This window comes from Scleropages formosus, chromosome 12 (genome assembly GCF_900964775.1).
Source record: "Scleropages formosus chromosome 12, fSclFor1.1, whole genome shotgun sequence".
NCBI classification, from domain to species: domain Eukaryota; kingdom Metazoa; phylum Chordata; class Actinopteri; order Osteoglossiformes; family Osteoglossidae; genus Scleropages; species Scleropages formosus.
The window spans coordinates 15,697,906-15,719,904 of record NC_041817.1 but is presented as its reverse complement, the minus strand read 5'-3'; the positions used below and the strand labels follow the sequence as shown (position 1 = coordinate 15,719,904).

The 21,999-nt window shown below is 42.7% G+C and overlaps 2 protein-coding genes across 2 annotated transcripts in view; both read right to left on the bottom strand.

The window, feature by feature from the left end:
• Positions 1–852: 852 nt before the first annotated feature.
• LOC108920658 (transcription factor Sp5-like) lies at positions 853–3,054 on the bottom strand. The gene is made up of 2 exons (XM_018729560.2): positions 2,762–3,054; positions 853–2,351 (listed from the first exon to the last, which is right to left on the bottom strand). Exons 1-2 carry the CDS (start codon positions 2,810–2,812, stop codon positions 1,272–1,274), a joined length of 1,131 nt encoding a protein of 376 aa, XP_018585076.2. The 5' UTR covers positions 2,813–3,054; the 3' UTR covers positions 853–1,271.
• Positions 3,055–7,179: 4,125 nt separating this feature from the next.
• myo3b (myosin IIIB) overlaps positions 7,180–21,999 on the bottom strand; it is a 51,496-nt gene continuing 36,676 nt past the window's right edge. The window contains exons 21-24 of the mRNA XM_029256584.1: positions 16,746–16,846; positions 16,301–16,347; positions 15,611–15,765; positions 7,180–7,258 (exon numbers count right to left, since the gene is read on the bottom strand). Coding sequence (XP_029112417.1) covers positions 15,633–15,765; positions 16,301–16,347; positions 16,746–16,846 — 281 coding nt within the window. The 3' untranslated portion in view covers positions 7,180–7,258; positions 15,611–15,632. The remainder of the gene's footprint in view (positions 7,259–15,610; positions 15,766–16,300; positions 16,348–16,745; positions 16,847–21,999) is intronic.

Genomic DNA, 21,999 nt, shown 5'->3' with positions numbered 1-21,999 from the left:
ATAAATGTGACACTAGAGTACTGTAGTCACAAGGCAGAAGTGAATCGCGAAACCCTTGTTCAATAATTATCTTTAATCCAGTCCGACTGAGCCAATCTAGTACGGAAAAGTATTTAGAAAACAGATGTAACATAAAACAAAATTGGAATATATATTTTTTTCATTTGGTATCTTTGTTATTGAAATATTTTCCAGCAAAGTGCAGCGTAACGCAAACGAAGGTGATATCATAAAAAAAAACGGCTATACTTAAGTCTCTGTAGCCTGAGGTTTATTTAGAACTGTCTCTCTGAAATTCCACTTGTGTCCGATTTCACAGATTTGTCCGTGAAATCTTTTCATCAGGAAAATGAAGGAAAAAAAAAGCCTGAAGTGTATTAGATTTGTTTTTGGATATGTATCAATGGACGAAAGAAATAAAGATTTAAAATGAAAAGAGTAAAAGTGGAAGAAATGTAAATTAACCATAGGATAACCTTGGAATTACGTTTCTGACTCTTCCCTTACATGTTTAGGGGACAAGGAGCGTAGTGGTTAGCGCGACCCAAAGGTTGCAGGTTCGATCCCCACCTCCGGCCGTGGTACCCTTGAGCAAGATACTTACCCTAAATTGCTCCAGTAAAACAACCCCGCTGTACAAACGATTAAGTATAATAACTATAACCTTAACATCGTAATTTGCTTCGGAGAAAAGCGTCAGCTAAATTAATAAACGTGAATATTAAGTTATGTCTAGTTTGCGGCAGTTTATGGCGGGAGAAGTTGACTCGTAACCGCTGTTCAAGGACAATCGCCGGATCGTGGGCAAAGGATCATAAAGCCGTACTTTATTGTCACACAGTTTTTGGGTCATTTTAACATCAGCATGCTCAGAGCCCGCAGGAGGCCAATACAGGACACTTGTTTCATTGAACAAAAGCTCGAACTTTTCCGAATAGAGACGCGATCTTCCGCCGAAGTCCAGTTCAGAAGCTGTGTTTTCGGCTTTTACAACAAGTCAAGAAGATATAGAGAGAGAAGGAGAGACACCGGCTGAGGTGGAAAGTTTTGCCGTGGACGCCCCAGCCACGGCATGATGATATTTACACAGACTGTACAAGCCAGGCGGGCAGCAGATCCCCAGAGGAGACCCGTCACTGACCATATTCCAGCGAGTCACTTACTTAGTTCCTCCTGTCTCTGCAACGTGTCCGTGGAGAACTTAGTTAGGGAGGGACATATATTCGTATTGCACACATACTAGCCTGCTCCTTTTCTTGCCACCATCCACGCTACATGCTCCTCGTGTTTTCCCTCTTCACGTGCTCCACGCTCTTGTCCTGCACTTTGCTCTTTTTGTTCTGGTGCGTTTTCACGTGTTTCGCCAGGTGGTCGCTCCGCATGAAGCGCTTGCAGCAGTCCGGACACACGAACCTCTTCTCCCCGGTGTGTGTCCGCAGGTGTCTCTGCAGCTCGTCCGACCTCGTGAAGCTCTTTCCGCAGAAGAGCCAGTTACACACGAAGGGTCTCTCGCCGGAGTGCCAGCGCAGGTGCGCCTTCAGGTGCGACGTTTTGCCGTAGACCTTCCCGCAGCCCGGGATGTGGCAGATGTGCTGCTTCTTCTTGCCGGGCTCCTCGCTGCTGGAGCTCGACGACTGGCAGTTGGGACAGCGGCACCTGCGGCACCTGCGGGCGGTGGCCAGGGGCGACTTGGTGTGCAGCAGGGCGGCCAGCTGAGTCTGGTACTGCGCAAAATCCGAGTGTCCCAGCACCAAACTCCTCTGCAGAGGGAATCGGTGGGATCCGAGCGACGACGGGTGGCCCACCGCGTTGCCCTGCTGGAGGCTCCACCACGGAATGTCCTCCCCCGGGTGCGGGGACAGTTGCCGGGGCTGCTGGTGGATAAGGCCGGAGTGTGCGGGGACGAAGGCGGGCATGGCGGGGGGCATGGGGGTGGGCGCTGCGTAGGTAACAGCGGGGACGTACGTGGGTGGGCAGCTCGATTGCAGCGACTGCATGGAACATGGCATCATCTTCACCGGAGAGAAGTCATACGGATAGGTGGGGTCCGCCGGAGGGGTGAGGGGCAGTTCGTGGTGGGGGGCGAAGGAGGACTGGATGTGCGCGGACAGCTGAGACTTGGGCGATAGTCCGAGAGCGGAGTTGCCGGAGAGACCGGACTGCGGCGTCCCTTCGTTACTCCACGGGTGGAAGATGCGCGACGGCGAGCCGAGGGTCGTGTCGTACTGCACCTGCAGGAAGTCGCCGGTTCCCGATCCGTGGTGGTGGTGACCGATCCTGTTGCAGGTGGCGGCCAGCAGCGCCAGTGGGGAGTGTTTGGTGGTCTCCGGAGAGGAGTTGGGGGTGCGATCCTGCGCATCAACAACAATATAATATATAAGTTACAACTTTATCTCTCTTCTGCAACTTGGTTTGCTCACACACGTGGCGAACTCACGGTGACCGCATGATGAGCGACGATCAGCTAGAAGGGCTGCTAAAACGCACCGGGAAATACAGCACAAACAAAGTAGAAGTTCACAAGTGAGAGAGAGAGAGACGTTTTTTTTTTCCGTATCAGATTTCGTTGCCAGGTGCAGAAACACAACTTGTTATCCATTCGAGTATCAACATGTAATTATACATTGTTTGGGACATGCAGTGAAGGGCAGCTGCTCGTAAAGGAACTAAGAAACACAGTTAGACACCGAAGAGATGTCAGCTCTGCTTCCTAAATTTGGCGCATCGGAGAAAAACGATATAAAAAACACGGTAAACAAACCTGGAGAAACGCCTGCAGCGTGTCATTCCGCAGTACAGCCACTGCTGCCATGACCAACTTCTCCTCTTGTTGTTTTCCTTCCTTTCTCTTTTTTCAAAATCTCAAAAAAAAATGTTTTCAGAGACTTCACAACAACCGAAAATATCTTTGAGCAGAAAAAAGCTTTCCCTCGTGCGCTCCTTCTCCGTGAGATATCCTTGGACCATCTGAAGAGTGAGGGATCACTTCTTAGAATGTGATAAGGACTTTGGTGGGCCGCCAGCCAGTCAGAAATAAGATTTATTACTTTGAAGTTCTCCGCTGCCCAATCATCAAAGAATAGCGGCTCTTTGAGAGGGGAAAGCAAATCCTTTGAATCCACAAAGCTCCTATGGTGTGTTTGTTGGTCTGGATAAAAGAAATGATTATTAGGGGGGGATGGGAAGGGAGGAGATAAAGGCGGGACAATTAATGAAGTAATCACTATGTGGGAAATGTATATACACAAATAATTGGATTTTCTTGATCAAAGACCCCCACGCCGCCCGGAGACCCCGCTATTGGACGCTCCAGTCATCTGATCCCCACTTTTTGTAATGAAGGATTTGTAGCGGAGCCTTGTGAGACAATGTGACAGTTATCTCCGCAGATCTTCTAGTACGTGGCTCTTTGATAAGTTCACGCCAAAGGGAGAAGCTAAAGGGATCAAAAAAATGACTCGACACAAAGTTAACCTCGTCTGTGTTGTCTGCGTTCTACTGTTTTGTATGACGTATAGAACTGAAATGCACTTTTTTTTTTGCACGAAAAACAAACAAGATTGGAATTTTGAACTGGCGTTCATCCTAAAAGAAACGATTTATGCAACGGTAAATATGCAAACGTATATTGCATTTTTTTCTGCTTGTGTAACTGTTCCATCCCAAATGGGGAGCTAAATATTTAATGATGCCTTTGATCTGAAGTCTGTTTACTTCCTTCTTCTGTAGTTACCATTAGTCATTCAGCTTTAAATCGCGTCTTAAAGTGAAAATTACACAGATTTAAACGAAGCCTGTTTGGTCTCCTGGTTTTCATTAAGACCTTTACGTTTAAAGCCCCACGTCTGAGGACGAGGCGCACAAATAACTACACAAATATACTCATCAGGTCTGAGGGACGTTCACGGAACATTACAGTTGGGTAGGAAGCGGCCGCCAACGGTAACTACGCAGTGACCGCAGATAAAATAAAACGAGACGCTAGATTCATTCGGACAAAAAAGTTGGTTCCTCTCCTCTGGTTCTCGAAATTGTTTCGTCAGTGGAGTTCCCATTCTCAGGAACGTGTAAAAAAAGTGTCCTGATCCTCATCATGTCTCTCCACCTTGAACAGGCTTACCAGCTTCCAGTTGGACAAGATCCAGGAACCAAGTCTAAACAAACAAACAAACAAACAAAACTGCTTATACCCCGGTGCGGAGATTAAGTTGACCCTAATATGCATCAGACATTCTGTGAATTTTAAAGATCGTTACAAAGCACCACTTCTTCTGACACGCAATAAAATTCCTGAAAATGACATCAGCCTAACATTGGAAGTCGCTTTAGAGAAAAGCATCAGCTAGATGAATAAATGAAAAATGCAAAATGATTGAAGACAAGTGGAGGAAACGGCACTTTGAGCCAACAGGGAAGCGTTAAACGCCCCGGTGATATCTTTATCTGACTTTGCTACAGAAAACAGTGGCCCTGCTCTCGGAGGATTGGGGAGCTAGATGATGAATCAGATGGGTTTCTTTCTTGGAGGATTAGTGTGCCGCCAAGGGCTCTCCCAGGGTGCGGGGCTCCCTTCATTCACAAGAACAGGCCGAGCGGCACTGCACTTGAGCTGGAAAAACACTCCACAAACCATTTCTTAGAAGTGCTACGAATACTTCACACTGGAGAGCAAATGTGGTGTTTAAATAACTGTAAAGCACATTTTCTGAAATGATCCCCCAAGGTATGCAGGTGAACCCCAGTATATGCACCAGCTCCTGGCAGAAGAGTGTTTAAATAAATGTTTAAGGCCACACTGAAATGAGCCACGTGGAGCCTCGTGCTTAATGCAAATATGGAAATTGTTTCCTGTCTGCAGTGCTCTAAAGGATAGGAGGTATTTAATGGTTCCATGTTTTCCGTGAACAAATATCTCATTATATACAAAAAAAAGGTTAGCTGATGCCTTTATGTTTTTCAGAGCATATGGAAAATATTCCACACAGGCTCAAAAGGCAGAAGGGTTTAAATCCAACTCAGCCTGTGTGGAGTTTGCATGATCTCACTGCATTCATGTAGGTTTCCCTCCAGTGCTCTGGTTTCCTCCCATGATCCAAAGGCACGTGTTTTAGGTGAAATGGGGAATCTAAATTACCCTTAATGTGTATACGTGTCAGCGAGTGTGTTAATGGCTGTATCCTTGAAGGGGGATTAGTGTATCTAGAATTGTAAATGACCATGGACAAAGGTGTCAGCTAAATTCTGGTTAATCATCATTGTACATCATGTAACTCTGCATACTAGAGATTCAATAGCCTAATATTTATTCCTGCAAAAAATTAGTTTTAATTGTATGTGTATTGGTGCGGTAGTGTAATTTGACAATGTTGTATAACTACTAAATTTCGACATAACTACAAAAAAGATTGCTTCTTTAGACAAGAGTTTGCAAAGTGAATAAAACATTTAAGTTATGTCAGGAACACAGTACTGATTCTCATATTGGGATATGCAGTGAGGATTTCTGATGTTTGTTTTACCTTGTTTTCATACAACACTCTTCCGCCAATCCGTGCAGCACATTGATAAATATCATCAGCTGAACACGTCAATTTGCCGTAATGTGACTCAAAACAAAGACACTTTGTAACACCAAAGTCAGATGGAGAATAATGCCAGTTTGTAATGATGCACCTCTCCCCTAACTAGGCTCTCCTCTAGTCCTAAACTGGAGTTTCTGACATTAAGGCATGAAAGTGTGACACTTCCATTGTTGTGAATGGAACGCAGTGTAACCAGAAAAGTTGGCAGTTCAGTGAGTTTGTAACACCATTACAGAATGAGGTAAGCAAAGCTTTTTTCACACTGGCCTGCAGAGTAGAGAAGGAGATCATGGCTATCATTGTGGTCACTTATTTCTATTCATTTAGCAGGTGCTTTTCCTCAAAGTGACTTGCAGTGTTGGACTTCACTGAACTCCCTACAGTCATTACAGAAGAGCAGTGAAACACAAATACATACACTATGTACAGTTCAGCCACCAGTTCACCTCAAACACATGTCCTTGCGGTGTGGGAGGAAACGGACACAAACACAAACACAAAGGGAACATACAAACTCCACAGTGACTGAGCAGGGGTCAAACTTGCATCAAATCACACAGCCCACTGTGCCACCATCCTGGCTCAAAATTTTTTGCATATTGTTACATTTTTTCTTATACATGATCAGCTATTACATTCTGTTAAATTAGATATCATATATAAATTCTTTTGTAATATTTACCAAGGAAGCCTTCTGGTGGAATTACGATTTTTTGTAACTACTTAACTGGCTTGATGCATTTCAATATCTGATTCAGTATATGGCAAATTTCCTATTTATAGAAAAACTGTGGTGCAGTTTCAAAAGTGAATAATTCATAAATTATTAAAAGCTGTACAAGTTACTTTTGTTACTCACCAATAAATGGAAAAAGGTATAAAAAAAAGTGTTTTACCAGTGTATGTAATTTGACAAGTTATTCTTAATTTGAATTTTAGTTTTACAGCAGCTATTGATACAATTTGACAAGGAATGTCAGGTATTGTAGTTTATATCTAATAAAACATTTATATTCAAAGAACTTAAAATTTACCATACTAAGAAGTTATTCTGTAGACTTATTTCAGTTACAGTTAGAACTTTCATTAAGACCTCTGTATTTAAAACAATACGAATGTGTAAAATATTCAATGTTATATATTTCATTTTCCAGATTTTGTGTAAAATACTTGCTGATCTATATATTTTGTATGTTTTTACTTTTACTCATTTTTATTCAGTAATAAAATTAAACTTCTGGAATACACATTTTCTGATTTGTACTTAATTGTATAGCCATAGTTTATTTTGCAGAATACTCCAAACATTTAGATAGAGAAGGCATTGAAACATACAGGCATGGATAGGATCTCAGAAAAATGTAGACAAATCTTTAAAGAAAACTGACATTTGCATTACTGTAAAAAGTCATATCATTATTTACACTATAGTGTCATTTGATTTAAAATATATAATTGTAAACTTTCAAATTCAAAGTAATAGCACAAGTCACAGCTCATCACAATAGTGCTGATGACTCTTAAAAAAAAAAAGACTGAACGTAAACGCATAATTCAAATAACAGTTTTAATAACCATTCCTACAAAACGCATCAGTGTTCCGCTGGAGATCAGGCTGCAGTTTCATGTAAAATACATCTATCCCGGCCGACGGATGCAGGTTCAAAGAAGGCAATCTGTAATGAGATACAAAGTTTAAAAAGTTAAGTACAGCACATAAAACGGTTAACAGCAGGATCTCAGAATTTCTTTAACACAATCCGAGACAAACCATTTTAATGAGGATAACCCAAGGACAAATCCTTAGTTTCCAACAGGAGTCCAGAAAGGATGATTAACCTCCAGAAATGAAACATGCTGGTAAGTAAGCAGTGCTTCAGTTGCTGATGAACATCTATGAACATGTGTCAGTAAAAGCCTGAGGAGGCCGATATTGAACATGGTACCGAGCTCTTCCGATGGGTCCCACACAATCTAAATTGACACTGGAAAAAAGTGGAGGTGAAACTCCATGAATTTCAGCACAAAATGTCACACTATCTACCGCACAACTTTGCCAGCACTTTGAGAGAGCGCAGCAGGTAAAGATAGAGCGCACTGAAGCTGCGTACATTTTTAAAGGTGGAATGCACACTTCCTTCAGGCTTTGTTTCGCATTGTTTTTATTTCAGTCCGGCACACTAATTAAGAGTAAAATGACACCGTCCGTCATTAAAAGACAAAAACACACACACACACACACACACACACACAGGCGATAGCTTTAAACGCAGATTCACATTCACATCTGAGTGTAAAATAAAATCATATTTGGGACTCAACCAGCTTATCAGTTATTTCAGGAAATATTTAACTTTATCGAGGGCAACAATGCAGAGGCAAACATTCTGTTGAAACGCATTATGTTTTTGGTTAAAGTTGAATTTAGTCATGCCTTAAATGTGATTTAAATTAAATCGACAGTGTGAAGTGCAACTCGGAGGCAGTGAAGGGCAATGTGAAACGTATCAGCTTAATTTTAAATTCTATTCCCCCGGACTGGGAGTGAGAGAGAGGGCAGGTTCCGCATCTGTCTCCCACAAGTCTGCTCAGAGAGGGAGCGAGAAAGAGCGCTGGAGGCTACTCGAACTGCTATAATGGTGTCTCGTATGAGAACAACATCTGTGAGTTTCCTCAGTGATCTACAACAAAGTGTAACTCAGAGCAGTCATTCAGCAGGCCTTTGAAGTCCCACTCTGGCAGAAAGCCGCCATTGTTAACAGCCCCCCAACACAGAGGAGCCTCCAACTTTGGTCTCTCTAATTTTCAAGATTTCCCCCCTGCAACCTGATACCGTACTTCTCTCTTTTTTTCCCATACATCTTTGAGGTTGTGCAAGTGTGCATATTTAAGAGGCGAAGGCAGCCACTGAGCAGGACGGCCTGGGGTCAACCGAGGAAGGGCTGGGTCCTTTCACCGCGACCCACCCCACACCGTGCGTGGTGGTCCTGCCTTTAAAGATCAGCTTCTCCTCTGCCCTGGTAATTGCTGGGGTCAGAGCCTGTTTGCCTATAGAGAACGAGCGAAATAAACAAGTGTGTGTTTCCCAAGGTGTATCGCTGCAATCTTATGCATGAGGACATGCCTCAAGAACACTTAAATATTTTGCTTGGTGGCTTATGGCTATATTTACAGCCTCTGACACAGTTCAGAATATATGCATGACAGAGCATGATGCTTTTCATCAAGTTCAATAGGAATATTTTTATATTATTTCAAAGTGTTCAGATGTTTTAAACATTATTGGTGATAAACATGGGAAAGTTCTTTCTACTTAGCTAAATCTCATCTGCATACCAGGTTCTGAATTTATTTAGAAATATTAAAAATGCTTTTGTAGAGCTTCACAGTTTTGAGGCTAACGCATGTATCGGTTCAATGTTACAAGGAAATATTAATACACGCTTTCTTCACACACCTTTTGAGGAAGCTGATGCTGGTTTGACCCAGAGGGCAGATATATAATACATAACGATTTCAAGTAGCATTTCAACAACTCTCTAAGCACAATCACTAACAGAGAGTGAAGTTGTATTTTTTTTTTTTTTAAGGCCCTCACATGTACAACAGGATCGATATACAACATCCTGGTGACAAACAGCACACCAGGTGTGTCCTCTTTCAGCTCCAAGTGCCTAAGGGAGATCCTTATCATGGACAGACTACTCTCGTCTCACTCCTCTCACCATGCAATGGGTCTTTGGGAGCACCACAGCTCCTGTCGAGCCAAAGATGAAATCCCTGCCAGGGAACAGGAATGAGCCTGTGTCAGAGAGCAGACAAAGAAGAGCACAGATTGATTCAGAGACCTCTGTAAAGCCCTGGAACAGGCCCACTATCACTGCTTACTCACAATACAGCATTCATGTACATGTAACAAGGATGATGTTGCAGACTTGTGTTACTTCTGAACTGAGTCAAACACCAGTATTTTAGGACAATCATGTTGTTAGTCTTTTTTTTTTTTTGAGAACATTTTTCTGAGATTAGTATCAATGTTATGACTGTGCATCAGTGAAGACAGAGCACCAGTTATCCATTTTGGTAGTAATGATCAGGAGTTGTAGTGAATAAAATGAAAATTGCATATACTTTTTATACACCAGATAATTTTATTTATTTATTTTTTTGACCAATGAGGTTAAATATCAAATAGATAGCCAGATAAAATAATGGAAAATTAAGTGGAAAAAAGTTATAGTATCAGCTTGTAACAATGTTACATCTGATGATTCACCCAGCTAAATAAAGTGATAAATATAATATATAGAAGTTGAAAGTACACAAGTTGCTTCAGGCTTTTGAACTTACAGTAAAGCACAGTAGAGCTGTGTAATCTAGTGGATAGCTAACTAGAATATTTGTCAGAAGAAAGTTTGTTTCAGAAGAGCTTGACTGTTAAGGCTTGAACAAGATGCTCAGACTGCTACGATAATACATACAAGTACAACAACAACATTTTAATATTTCTAGCTTCCATTTTCAGTAACCGGTTACTGCAACATGGGATCAGTTACACAGAATGTATTCCAGAGTCGAAGGAGACAAGGCAGGACACAGACACCACACCTGCACCCTAAATGTTTATGCAGTATTTGACTCTAAAACTATGACAAATAAGATGAGAATACCTGCAAAAATTCTAACATGGTTGCAAATAGCGAATTCTGAAATGACCTTGCCTTAAATGGATTTTTTCTCTCCTTGCATCCAGTCCTCCCTCAGATGTATTTATATATTTTCTTGATTTTCACTGATGAATGATGTTTCTGTGGCCTCTATACCTCATTTCCCAGTCCTCCAATCCAAAGAGGCCAAAGAAAAAGAGAGAATATAGCAGATGGGTAGCGATCCCACCTTTCGTCAGTGGCAGCTGGTCCAACCATCCAGCCACGTGGGCCAGAAGCGCTGGGTCCACAACAAAACAGGTTACATTACTTGCCACGCCAAGTATTCCAACAAAACACCCTTCTGTTAGAAGGAATAATTTATCTGTAAAGTGTGTTTCACATGCTTCGTTTTTCACTGCTGAGAATTCTGCACGTCTCGGCAGCAGCGCCCTGCACAAAGTGGCAATGAGCGCACGGATTTCCCTACACACGCGCGCTGAAAGTAAAAGTACCGGCTAGAACCTTCATTCATTATGCAGATTGGGAAAAAGAATAAGAAGGAAAAGGAAAAACTTAAAAAAAAGGGCTTTGAAAGTTTCTCGGCTCTTTCTTGTGCGCACTTTGTGCGAATGCAAATGTGGGCATTTGAGCCGTGTGAAGAGTTGCTGGGCCACCAACAAACGGCAGGTGTTAGGAAGCTGTGGAGAAGGCACCGGAACTCTAATGGCATCCCTCGTCATTAAGGGGCCCTTTGATGTGCGTGTCCAACACCTTCTTTTATCTCTTTCATCCTGCAGTCCTCACTTTCTCTCCACCTCTCCCCCCAACCAACTTCTTTATTAATGCACTCTGTAGAGAAGGGTTTTTATTTCTTCTCCACCGATCCTGACATCTGTTTGACGTTTAAGCGCGTCCCGTTCCCCCCCCCACCTCACCCCACGTCAATCTTTAGGCCGCTGGCGGAATCACAACGTCGAGCTCGTGAATTTACTGCGGCAACACTTAGTCTGCAGAAAGCGGGGGACAAAATTTGGGATGATCACCCCAAAAATACACAAAGATGAGAAAGGCAGCAAGCGAGGCAGCTCATGGGGCATTTACATGTGATTGAAGTGGCTGTTTTATTGTACCTACACCATTTCCATTCATCTGTTAAACTCCTCGCTGGAATGGCACAAAGCGCACCAAATGTCTGCATTTCGAAAGCACGTTACCTGCATTAAACCAGGCAGAAGTCTGAAAGGACTGCACCTAAAACATCACCATTCAGACACCTGCCTTTGAACTCCTAGGATATAGAAATGGGGACAATGGAAGCGAACGCATGTTTTCCTCTTTGAAGTCAGATATGAGTACTAATAAAAGCGAGTGTGTTCCGGTAAAGATACACATTTTTATCGTTTGCGAGGGCTCGAGCGGAGGCTGCCAGGGCTCTGCACACACACAGTTCCGTACGGGACTTTCTCAAACCTCAGACACTTTTCATTAAGACACACTTTTGGGAGCAAAAGGCAGGACTGACATCCCTTGAGAGTAACGCGAGCCAGCTAAAAAGGCAGGTTCTCTTGTTCCAGATGCACACACCGGACGTACTGCGGACGACCAGAAAGGCAGCGCGAGCTCAAAAACGACATTCGGCCGAGCAGGTGGCAGACCTGCAATTCCACCCCAGAGCATCCACTGCGATTCTGCTTCACGGTCCACCGAACCCTGCTTCCATTATTATTTATTTTATCGCTTCACTTCAAAGCAACTTGTTACCCATTTATGTAGTTTAACATTCTTTATTTTAGGCAATTTGATTCGATACCTTGCCAAGGAAGCCTAAACCAGTAGCATTCGAGTTTAAGTCTCTTGTCATTTGCTGTCACAGTGACTTGGTCCTCCAGCACACAAAGAACAAACAAACAAACAAACAAACAAACAAACAAAACGATGCCTGGCCCTCTGTACACAGGTGGTGGTCCGGGGCTTCTTCATCTGACAGAAAGTGGAGAGTGATGAAACCTTTGCAACTTCTCCTTACATCACTACTTATTAAAACTGGGGGATCTTGGCAGAATTTGCTTTGCGTGGCAAAAACAGGGCTGAAACTGTCTGGGGAGTACGATCGCATTTTATACACTAAGTTCACTTTTAAGATGCACTCCGGGGTGCCGCAGTGGCCTATTTTACGTTGGACTGCTCTTCAGAGGAAAAAACATGCCCTCCGCAGGGAGGAAAACATGCAAGGAATACGCTAATTACTGGCTTATCGGCTGAGGTGGCACAGCAGCCATCCATGAGGACAGCAACATAAACACAAACACAAAGGACCCTTGTACTTCTCTACTATACATCTTCGTACTGGTGTCCTGCGATGGAAAATGCCGTAGTCAGTATGTATTCAGCTACAGTAAGCTTATTTTATCAATTAAAGCTTGTTTGTAGAACTAATGACCTTCGGCACAAGTATCTGACCGTGGCATCTGCGTTCGCTTTCCCGCTTAATAAATCAAACAAAATAGCACGAACACAAAGTTCAAATAGGCAACATCCTATTGTCTTGGCTTCGTGTGAAATTCTGAAAATGAAGAGATCCTCAGTCCCATCACCCCACTTTTGCCATTAAGATCAAAATCTCACAGCCCCTGAGGTGTCAACAAAGAGATATGCGGGAAATGATATGCAAATTGAAAAGAAAGGGGGGCAAAAAACAGGTCAACAAACTTACTAGACCGACCTTCCCACCACATCTTCAGAGAACAAAGAATTTTAATGGCTTCTTTCAAGGAGGGTCCAATGTAAGTGGACATAGAAGAGACCTCCTCGAAAAAAGTTCAGTCCTCAGGGCTCCTCATAAAGGTATTGCCTGAAGTACAGTAACCGCAGTAGCAGTAATTAATTTAACCCAGAAACAACTTTATAAAATATTTCAATAGGACATAATGCGGCACCAGTTACATGCCGCAGTGTAACTGGCAGGAAAGTAAAATTCATGGGTATTGCATGAATTCTAAAAGCATTCCATTCCCTAACACTGTATTGATTTCTTTAATGCACTGAGTGCTCAGGGATTCACACGTGAATTTATGAATGCAGATTCACAGCTCATTAAGACATTGCACAGCGAATGGGGTGAAAATTACACAATAAACAAGTTGAAAACAGCACCTGTTTCTTCTACGTAGCATGCGGTGCATAAAGACGCAACATTACTCTGGAAATGTTCTTGAGATTTACAAATGTTCCTTTTTTTCAGAATTCAAAGCTCTGTTCTTCCTACATCTTGATCGTTTCTGTAATTCCTTTTCAGCATGATGTTTCTTGAGAAGTACAGAGGGGGTTGCTGCCACTGAGTTCTTATGACATAGCAGTACTAAACTTATCGCTGGCAAAGTTTAGACGTTACAAAATACCTTTCTTCAATAATCTGTCGTTCTATGATCTGTTTATTCATTCACCTTATTCAAAATATAAGTTGAGGATGGAACACCCACATACAGTATAAGCCCTGTATGATTCTTCAGTGCAATAATTTTTGCTGAAAAAGAATGGCACCGTAAAGGGAGCATCATAGTGATGGAGTCTCCCAGGCAGATCCAGGCAAACCACAATAACGGTCACGCTACACAACGTATGACTCATTCCGAGGAGCGTGACCCTGATGAAAGCGCATAACACCTGTCCAGCTATTGGGTATGATCTGGCCTGACGGGATTCTATTACTGCGTGCCCTGGAGGCATCCAGCAACAACCCCGACCCTTCACACTGTCTGTCTTTTATATGACAAGCCTTCAAAGGGCTCAAAAGAAGGTTCACAACAACAGTAGTGGGTTAATGTGTTTTAATGGCCGCTTAAGGCTGCACTTTAAAGGCCAAAGAAACAACAACAATATGAACGTACCACCTCACCTCAGTCAGGCCACCTCACCCAATTTATACATCACCACAAAAATATAGGCGACCTCCACTTTCCTGCAAAGCTTTTACAATTGATATCAACAGTCACTGTTCAGAGAGCTGCTATTATATTTCGTTGGAAACAACAATGGTAAGATGGTTGTAGACCACAGGCCTTTTTTTCCTCTTTTTTTTTTTTTTTTTTTTTAACAGAAAGCAGGAGTCACCAGGATTCAGAAGAGAAAAGAACGCCTTGTATATCACTTACATCATACCCCTTTTTCACTCCCCAAATATGCAATGTTGTTACATTTGTAAGAAACAATATAACAGCTGTCCTGTTTATGTTTTTCAGAGAAAACGTTTAGTTGATGCGTACGCTCCGGTTCAGGCATTTTAAGGCGATCAAAGACAGATGGGAGGAGATGAGCGATAAGCTCTAGCAAAGCTCGTTCTGCATGTTCTGACAGGGAGAAGGAAGTGTACATTTTGCTGTGAACAGTTGGATGCACCCCTATACACAACTGCTAAATTCTGGGAAATAATGGAGTGTCCCCCATCCCAGTGTTATGGATGATTATACCAGCAAAGCAAATACTGACATGTCACAGGAAGTAAATGTAAATGTTCGGATTTCACCTGGGTGAAAACAAAACTAACTTTGTGGAGCATTCAGTGACAAGAAAACGGTTCCATTGTTGTCATCATCATCATTATTATTTTTCCTTCTTTAGTTCAGAAGTTTTCTCTATTCTTTCAAACAGTATGGTTTAATAACATATTATCCATTCAAGCATTGATTATCGATAACCACTTATCCAATGGAGGCTCATAGTGGTACATAGCCTATTCTGGAAGCACAGACTTTGAGACAGAATATGCTCTGGTTGGGACAACAGTCCATTGCAGGCCAATGACACACATTCATTTACCCATACACACTAAGGGCACTCTAAAGTCACAAATTCAGCTGAAAAAGATTTTTGGACTGTGGAAGGAAACCCTATAATACACACACACACACACACACACACACACACACATTGTCTAAAACCGCTTGTCCTGAGCGAGGTTATGGCAAGCCAGAGCCTAACCTGGCACCTAACCTGGCAACACAGGGCATAAGGCTGGAGGGGGAGGGGGAGGGGGAGGGGGAGGGGACACACCCAGGACGGAACGCCAGTCCGTCGCAAGGCACCCCAAGTGGGACTCAAAGCCCAGACCCACCAGAGAGCAGGATCCGGTCAAACCTGCTGCACCACCGCACCCCCCCATAATACAGTCAGTGAAAACAAAAAAACAAGAAACATCAAAGGATATTTGTTGAAAACTAAAAATTCTGGTGTTCCTTAACATTCAGCCTGTAACACTGCTGGTGATTCTAGTAACAGTAGTGTGAGAGAATTCTTATTAATAAGTGCAGCAATCATATTCTTAGTGTCCCCCCGCCGCCCCGAGTCCCTGTTACTGTTTGACAGGTGATGGCAGACCCTTACTGGCTGACAGGAGCTGTTAGTCTCAGCTCTGAGTGACGACTGGCCCTCTTGACATGGTGGGAGGGGGGCCAATGGTACTGCTTTCCTCAGGGATGGAATCCACAGCTGACAGTAATTTGTAGTACTCATCCTCTCCGTCCAGCACTTTGATTTGGCTGTGATGAATGACAGCCAGTGAGAAAGAGGGAGAGGAGGAGGAGGAGGAGGAAGAGACAGAGTGAGGGAGAAGCTGTTTCAGCTGAAGAGGACCGTGACAGCGTGGTATTTTCCTTTAATTAGAAAACTTGTACATGTTAATCCCTTAATTCAAAGGGATGATGGTGTACATGGATAAAGCAGCAAACAATTAAAACACTTTCTTCTTCCCTTAGCCTATCGGTCTAAAGCAGGCTTTCATTTACAAATAGGGGTCGGGACTCAAACAGTTAGATTTTGGACGGCTTTAATGCCTTAATACCACCTCTGGAAAAATTCAAAGGGCCTCATAAAAGGCCTAGTTCTTTTGACACTCAATTTACATCCAATACCACCTCCCCACATACTACCCCACCCATCAGCCAGCCCACCACCCCACGATAAAAAATAAAAACCTTGTTTTTCCACCCCATTTCTAGAGTTCACAGGAATCTTTAACACCACAAAAGGCCTGCTCTGTTTATAGTAGCTGAAAGTAGGAAAGCAGCTATTTACCCAAGTTTTCTGGGCTTCCTCTTGCTCCCCTGGCAATCCAGAGTCCTCTGTGAAAAGGGCCAAGAGCATGCAGTCAAAAGATGAGCAGCGAGTCATTAATTTTTAATTCAAAGTGATTTTGTGTTGAATGCGAGCAGATGCTGATAATATCAGAAGTCACAGCATAATTTTTTTTTCTGATCAAAGGGCTCGAGTGAGCCTGATGAAGCCTGCATCTTGCTCCGCTTTGATAAACCACATCAATTATTCACCGTGAAGGCAGACATCCTGACATGAAAGCAACAGATAAAGAACGTAAGCACATGTTCAGGACAAGAGGCAGAGGAGCGTGGGGGTGGGGCTCGGGGGCGGGGCTCGGGGGCCTGGCACAGGTAGCTATAATTGCATTATCTGTGGGAAGACAAAGTGGGACAAAGAACACTGTGGGCCTTGCGCCCAAACTCACACTGAGCTGGTTGTAGTACAGGCTGTCCTCGGGGCTGTTGAGCAGCTTGGGTTGCTGCCCCCGCCGGCGCGGGAGGCGCTGCTGACACTTGAGCGTTTGACCTAGAGCGAGTGTGTGTGTATTAGAGAGAGAGAGAGAGAGAGGGAAACACACACACACACATCGTCCCTACTGCGAGGACAGCAGCACCCATCAGACACAAAGCTGCCAGTATCCACTGGCACCTGGGTCTCTTACACCTGCAACTCCATGCCAGGAGATGGGCTGACACCTGAGTGAGAGGAATAAGCGATTGACACTCTGCGACGGCACAGTGCAGAAGCCAGCGGAGCTCCTGGGCCAGAGCTTTGCTGTGAACATCCCCGCATGCCCTGGTACCAGTGGGTCTAATCCCTCAAATGGAACTTGACAGCATCAAAGCCCTGCTTGCTCTCATAAGATCCAGCTCAATTAAATTAACTTGTGACACGGTAATGGCACCCCCAGAACAGGAGCTCAAACCTGCAGCCATCTCTGCTATCTGTTCCTCACTGAGGGTTACACATCTGTAAGCAGGCCTCAAGTGACAAATGTTAGCCTATACATATTATACTACATAGCATGGCACAGATTTATCCGTTTTGGTGGAAGGTGACGTAAGTCAGCCTAAGATGACACTTTACATGCATGTTATAGATGCTGGGAAGTTTTAATAGTTTTTCAGTTTTAGGTTAAGTCAGCCCATCACAAAAACATAGTATAGGGTTAACTACTATCCCTTAGTTATTGTTGTTTAAACAACAAAAATCCAGCTTCAACAAATGTTGAAAATAGGTAACTATTGTTGTGCCTAAACCAGTTACTGTGCAAGCAGACCACAGTTTTAATATATTGGTTTTCTAGGGAGAGACCTATTACTTTAGGGGAACTTCATCAATGTTTAGAAATTTCACACTTAACATAAAAATGTCTCAAAATATACATTGTTCATCAATTTATGACAGGAGGCTGCAGATGAACAGCAAGAAAACCACAGATTCTGTGAGTTTCTTCTTAACTTTTCAGAAACACTAATAGTAAATTCTAAACAATACTGGAAAACATCTAAAGAATTATGTATTGTGGTCAGTTCACCCTTAGAAGCTTAATGGTTTATGGAAAGAAATAAAAATTATTTTGGTAAAAGATAGAAATGAAACAACACCTCAAACTGACCAGAGAGTAGCTAATGATGTGTGAATCTGGCTTGGTAAGCAACTATGCTATTCTCCTGAGATCAAATCAAAGCTCACAAAAATCTATAATTATTCCTGATGGCCACGAACAAAGATTCCTTTTGCACCTTAGTTTATAATGAAGGTTTACATTCAAGTCCACATTTTACTTAATTACAATTCATCCATATGAACAAAGATTAGAATTGTTCAAGCAATGACATTTTCTATGAGGCTACATGGATGTGAAAGCTGGACTTTAAAAAACAAGAAGGAAAAATAGACTCCTTTGAAGTGGGGTCTGGAGGAGACATTTCCAGACACCAGCAAAACAAACAGATGGATATTGGATCAAATCAGGCCAGCACCCTCATCAGAAGTACAAATGATGAGACTGAGGTTATTGTACCATGGACATATGATTAGAAGCCTCAGAAACCCTCTCAAAAACACTGTAATGCTTGGGAAGTAGTAGGTAGAAGAGGATGACATGATACCAGAAGTATAGACTCAATCACAGTGACAATGGATGCAACCCTTCCAACACTAAGGACACAAGTGGAGGACAGAAGTTTCTGGAGCCGCTTCATTGACATGATGGCAAAGAGTGAACACAGATTTCATGGCACTTAACAAGAAATACACCTCAGATATGAGCTCATGCTACACCAGTTTCACAAAACTGTTTGATGCCAGTAACACAGAAATTCTGAAATTGTGCAAAGTTTTCCCACTGACCATGTGTCAATAATCGATGCAATGATAAACCCAACGGAAAACAATACTGGCAAGAAACTCTTTTAAGAAAATTTGTTTTGCTATTAAAATCCATATTACTATTATAGTCTAGCACACTTTTAAAGTAAACACATTTCATCTTCAAGCACACAATATCTAATGTACAGGTAATCCCCAGATTACGAACAAATTCCATGTCCTCAGCCTGTCTAAGTTGGATTTTGATCTAAGTCGGAACAGTTAGGTATGGTGGGTATTATAATAATAATAATAATAATAATAATAATAATAATAAATGTAACTGCAGTATTATTTAGGGTAGAGAGACATAGAAAGAGATAATAAATGTTCCTACTGTTATAATGAACAGAGGACAGAGAAGGCTGGACCCAAGTGCAGGATCGTTTATTCAGAATCAAAGGACTAGACGTATTCTCGTGGTCAGGGACAGGTGAACTAACAGAGGCAAGGATCCAAAATCATGGTTGAGAGACAAGGTGGGCGGTCATTATCAAAGAGATGTGGAATCGGACTGGGGAACGATGAGGTACAGGACTTGGAAGAGCAAAGTGAGGTAGGTCTGAGAACGCAGAAGGGACGGTTGTCTCGAGTGAGATTCCGCAACTGGGAAGAGTTTGAGAAGTGTCTTTTATAGTAGAGTGCTCCGATTGAAGCTGCTGGTTGAAGTGCGGGGCGTGGTCGTGACAACTAAAGCATTTACAACAGAGAGAGTGTGAGTGTGTGCATGGGTGCAAAACATGAAAGAAACTTTAATGTTCGCTTTTCCAATGTTCGTTGGAGTTTCACCTTTTACCAATCGCTTTATTATTTCCGCTTTAGTTTCAATTGTCATCGTTTTCCTTTTCTTGGATGTATCACCATCACTTGCATCATATTTACACTTTGGTGCCATGGTTAGGAGGGTAAAAACAAAAAAAATTAAAAGCCAAAACACACAAGTCACTGTTAACAGCAACATGGTCCCACTGACAAGAAAGAAGTCTTTGTCCTACCTTGGGCTCACGCACCCCACCCACAAGCTGACGAACAGCTGTAGATGTGCCATGTTTTGATGCGGGTCGCAAAGTAGCACCCGTTTGTTATTACAAATCATTGTATGCAAGTCTAATTTTGAATGTAATAGGCTTAATTATGAAGTTTTTATTTGACTGTTACTTAAGGGTGACAAAAAATTAACTTCCGGTCAGTAAGGGGGTGGTTTGTACAGGTTGTACGTAAGTCGGACATTCGTCACCCGGGGACTGCCTGTAGTGTGATTTTACTCTCTATAAAAAATTCACTTATGTTTGCATTGACCTAAACATTATTCAAACACAAGCTTTCTTTCAAACTAGTTTTTCTCTGATGAAGTTAAAAGAAAACAGTTTGTACACAGAATCACAGGACGCCTCTGAGTTAAGTCTGTTTTAAAGCTAGATCAACGAATTTCCGACTTTAGAGGTAAACCTAGATTGTTTAACCGTTTATGGAAGTTTTTTCCAAGAAGTTCCAACTTAGTGAGCAAGCCTTCTTTTGAAAGGACACTTGAATTGCACGATATACAACCTGTACTGTTTCAAGATATTCAGTTACATAAAGAACTAGGAATCTTCCATTGGGCAATATAGTCTTCTAAGCAAAGACATAATGCTTACAGTTTTAACAAATATACACAATTTTTAAGATCAGTGTGTGCAACGCGTAGGTCGTCTGTTTAATTCTGCCCATTGAAAATCTGCCCAATAGAATCACCTCTATGCTAAATAAATGTACACACTTCAGGTCATGTGACACTCTGGGCAGAATTTCTATGACTATCTGAAACTGTATCGCTGACACAATCCCCACTTACTATGGTGCACTGAGTCTGAAACGAAGCAAGGTCAGAAGCCAGGAGAGCAGGACATAGAACGGACGGGAATTGCCGGAGAGACTGAAGTTGCGGTTGGTCGTGAGAGGTTCCACAATCAGCCATGGACTCCCGGTCCTTTTAACCCCTGCCGCCTTGATGAGAGGCAGGTGCGGGCTGGGTGCATGTGACAGCACCACAGTAAAGCTGTCATACAGTTTTACGATCAATATGAAAATGACTTCCCTCAAAATGCATTTTACTGTCTATTAACACTGCTAATCTACTAGTCTAACTCCATATTAAGCAAAACACTGGACTCAATGGTAACTTTTTGTTTTATGTGCAGGTGGAAATACTAAGGTAAAACCTGAAGGCAGCCAAGCTCAATCCGGCCCCCCAACTTCTGGAATTCTGCTCAGCAGAATGCAGGCCCAACCCCGTACTGCTAAAGCACGGGTGATCACAGCACAGGTCAGGATCTCTGTTTGAACCTCTGTTTGGCGGGAAATCGCTGCCATTTGATCTAAGCCTGCCCCCAGAGGGATGCTGTTTTCCCAGATACCCAATGAGCGTTAGGTTGCCAAAAAGTGCCGTCTCCCCCTCCCTCTGTGTGCCTTTCCAGCCAGATGGATGGGGCTCGTGCATGTGTCCTGGCTGCAGTCTGCTCTGTCTGCCCAGCAAACACTGCTGGTGAGTTGAGACCTTGCAACAGCGAGGAATACAAGCCCGTGCAAAACACAGACACCATGTTCTATTTATGCTTTATTGATTTAGTGCAGCAGATTAAAAAAAGAAAATCAGGGCAGAGTTTGTTATTCTTCACTGGAGACGCACATATTGTAAATGTTTGCATCTCTAGATAAAAAGGATCTCAATTCTTTTTAAGATAGGTACTTCTTTCATTTTCAAAGAGCCATGATGATTTGCAGTGCGTCTCTAAATACTAGCTTTAAATCCCCTGAAAATCAGAATGTGCCTCTGAAACAACATAAAAGAGCCGCTAAAAGGGATTTTAGCTGAATAAATGAGAGACATATCGATTTCTCTTTGTGGACCACGTGCTTGGGATCACCTGACTTCTCCCAGACCTTTCGCTACCCACTCGGGTCTTGTTTATTCAGATGGAGCAGGCCAAAGCACCAAAAAGCATGGATTATAAGGAAAAATCATCAGCGGGACCCCTTTGATGTCTAAATGAAGCATGTGTGCCTCAGACCTCACTCACACACGTAAATACACATTCATACGAACATCTGCAAGCTTGTAAACACACACACACACACACACACACACACACACACACACACACACACACAGGAACTGAAAAAGGTCAGACTTCAAGAGGAGTTCCCAGAGCTATTCAGGAGTCCCATGATTTATGACCAATGTCTTCATTTGGGACGTTGCTGTTAAATAATCGCCCAGGTGCTTTGCATTACAAGACACCCCAGAAAAGAGGGAGAGAGAAAAA

What these genes read in the sequence shown, in the direction of transcription:
- LOC108920658 (XM_018729560.2), bottom strand. Translation starts at nt 2,812, where the DNA reads ATGGCAGCAGTGGCTGTACTGCGGAATGACACGCTGCAGGCGTTTCTC. An exon ending in CGCTGCAGGCGTTTCTCCAG is followed by an intron (nt 2,352 to 2,761) that starts GTTTGTTTACCG and finishes GTTGATGCGCAG; the next exon opens with GATCGCACCCCCAACTCCTC.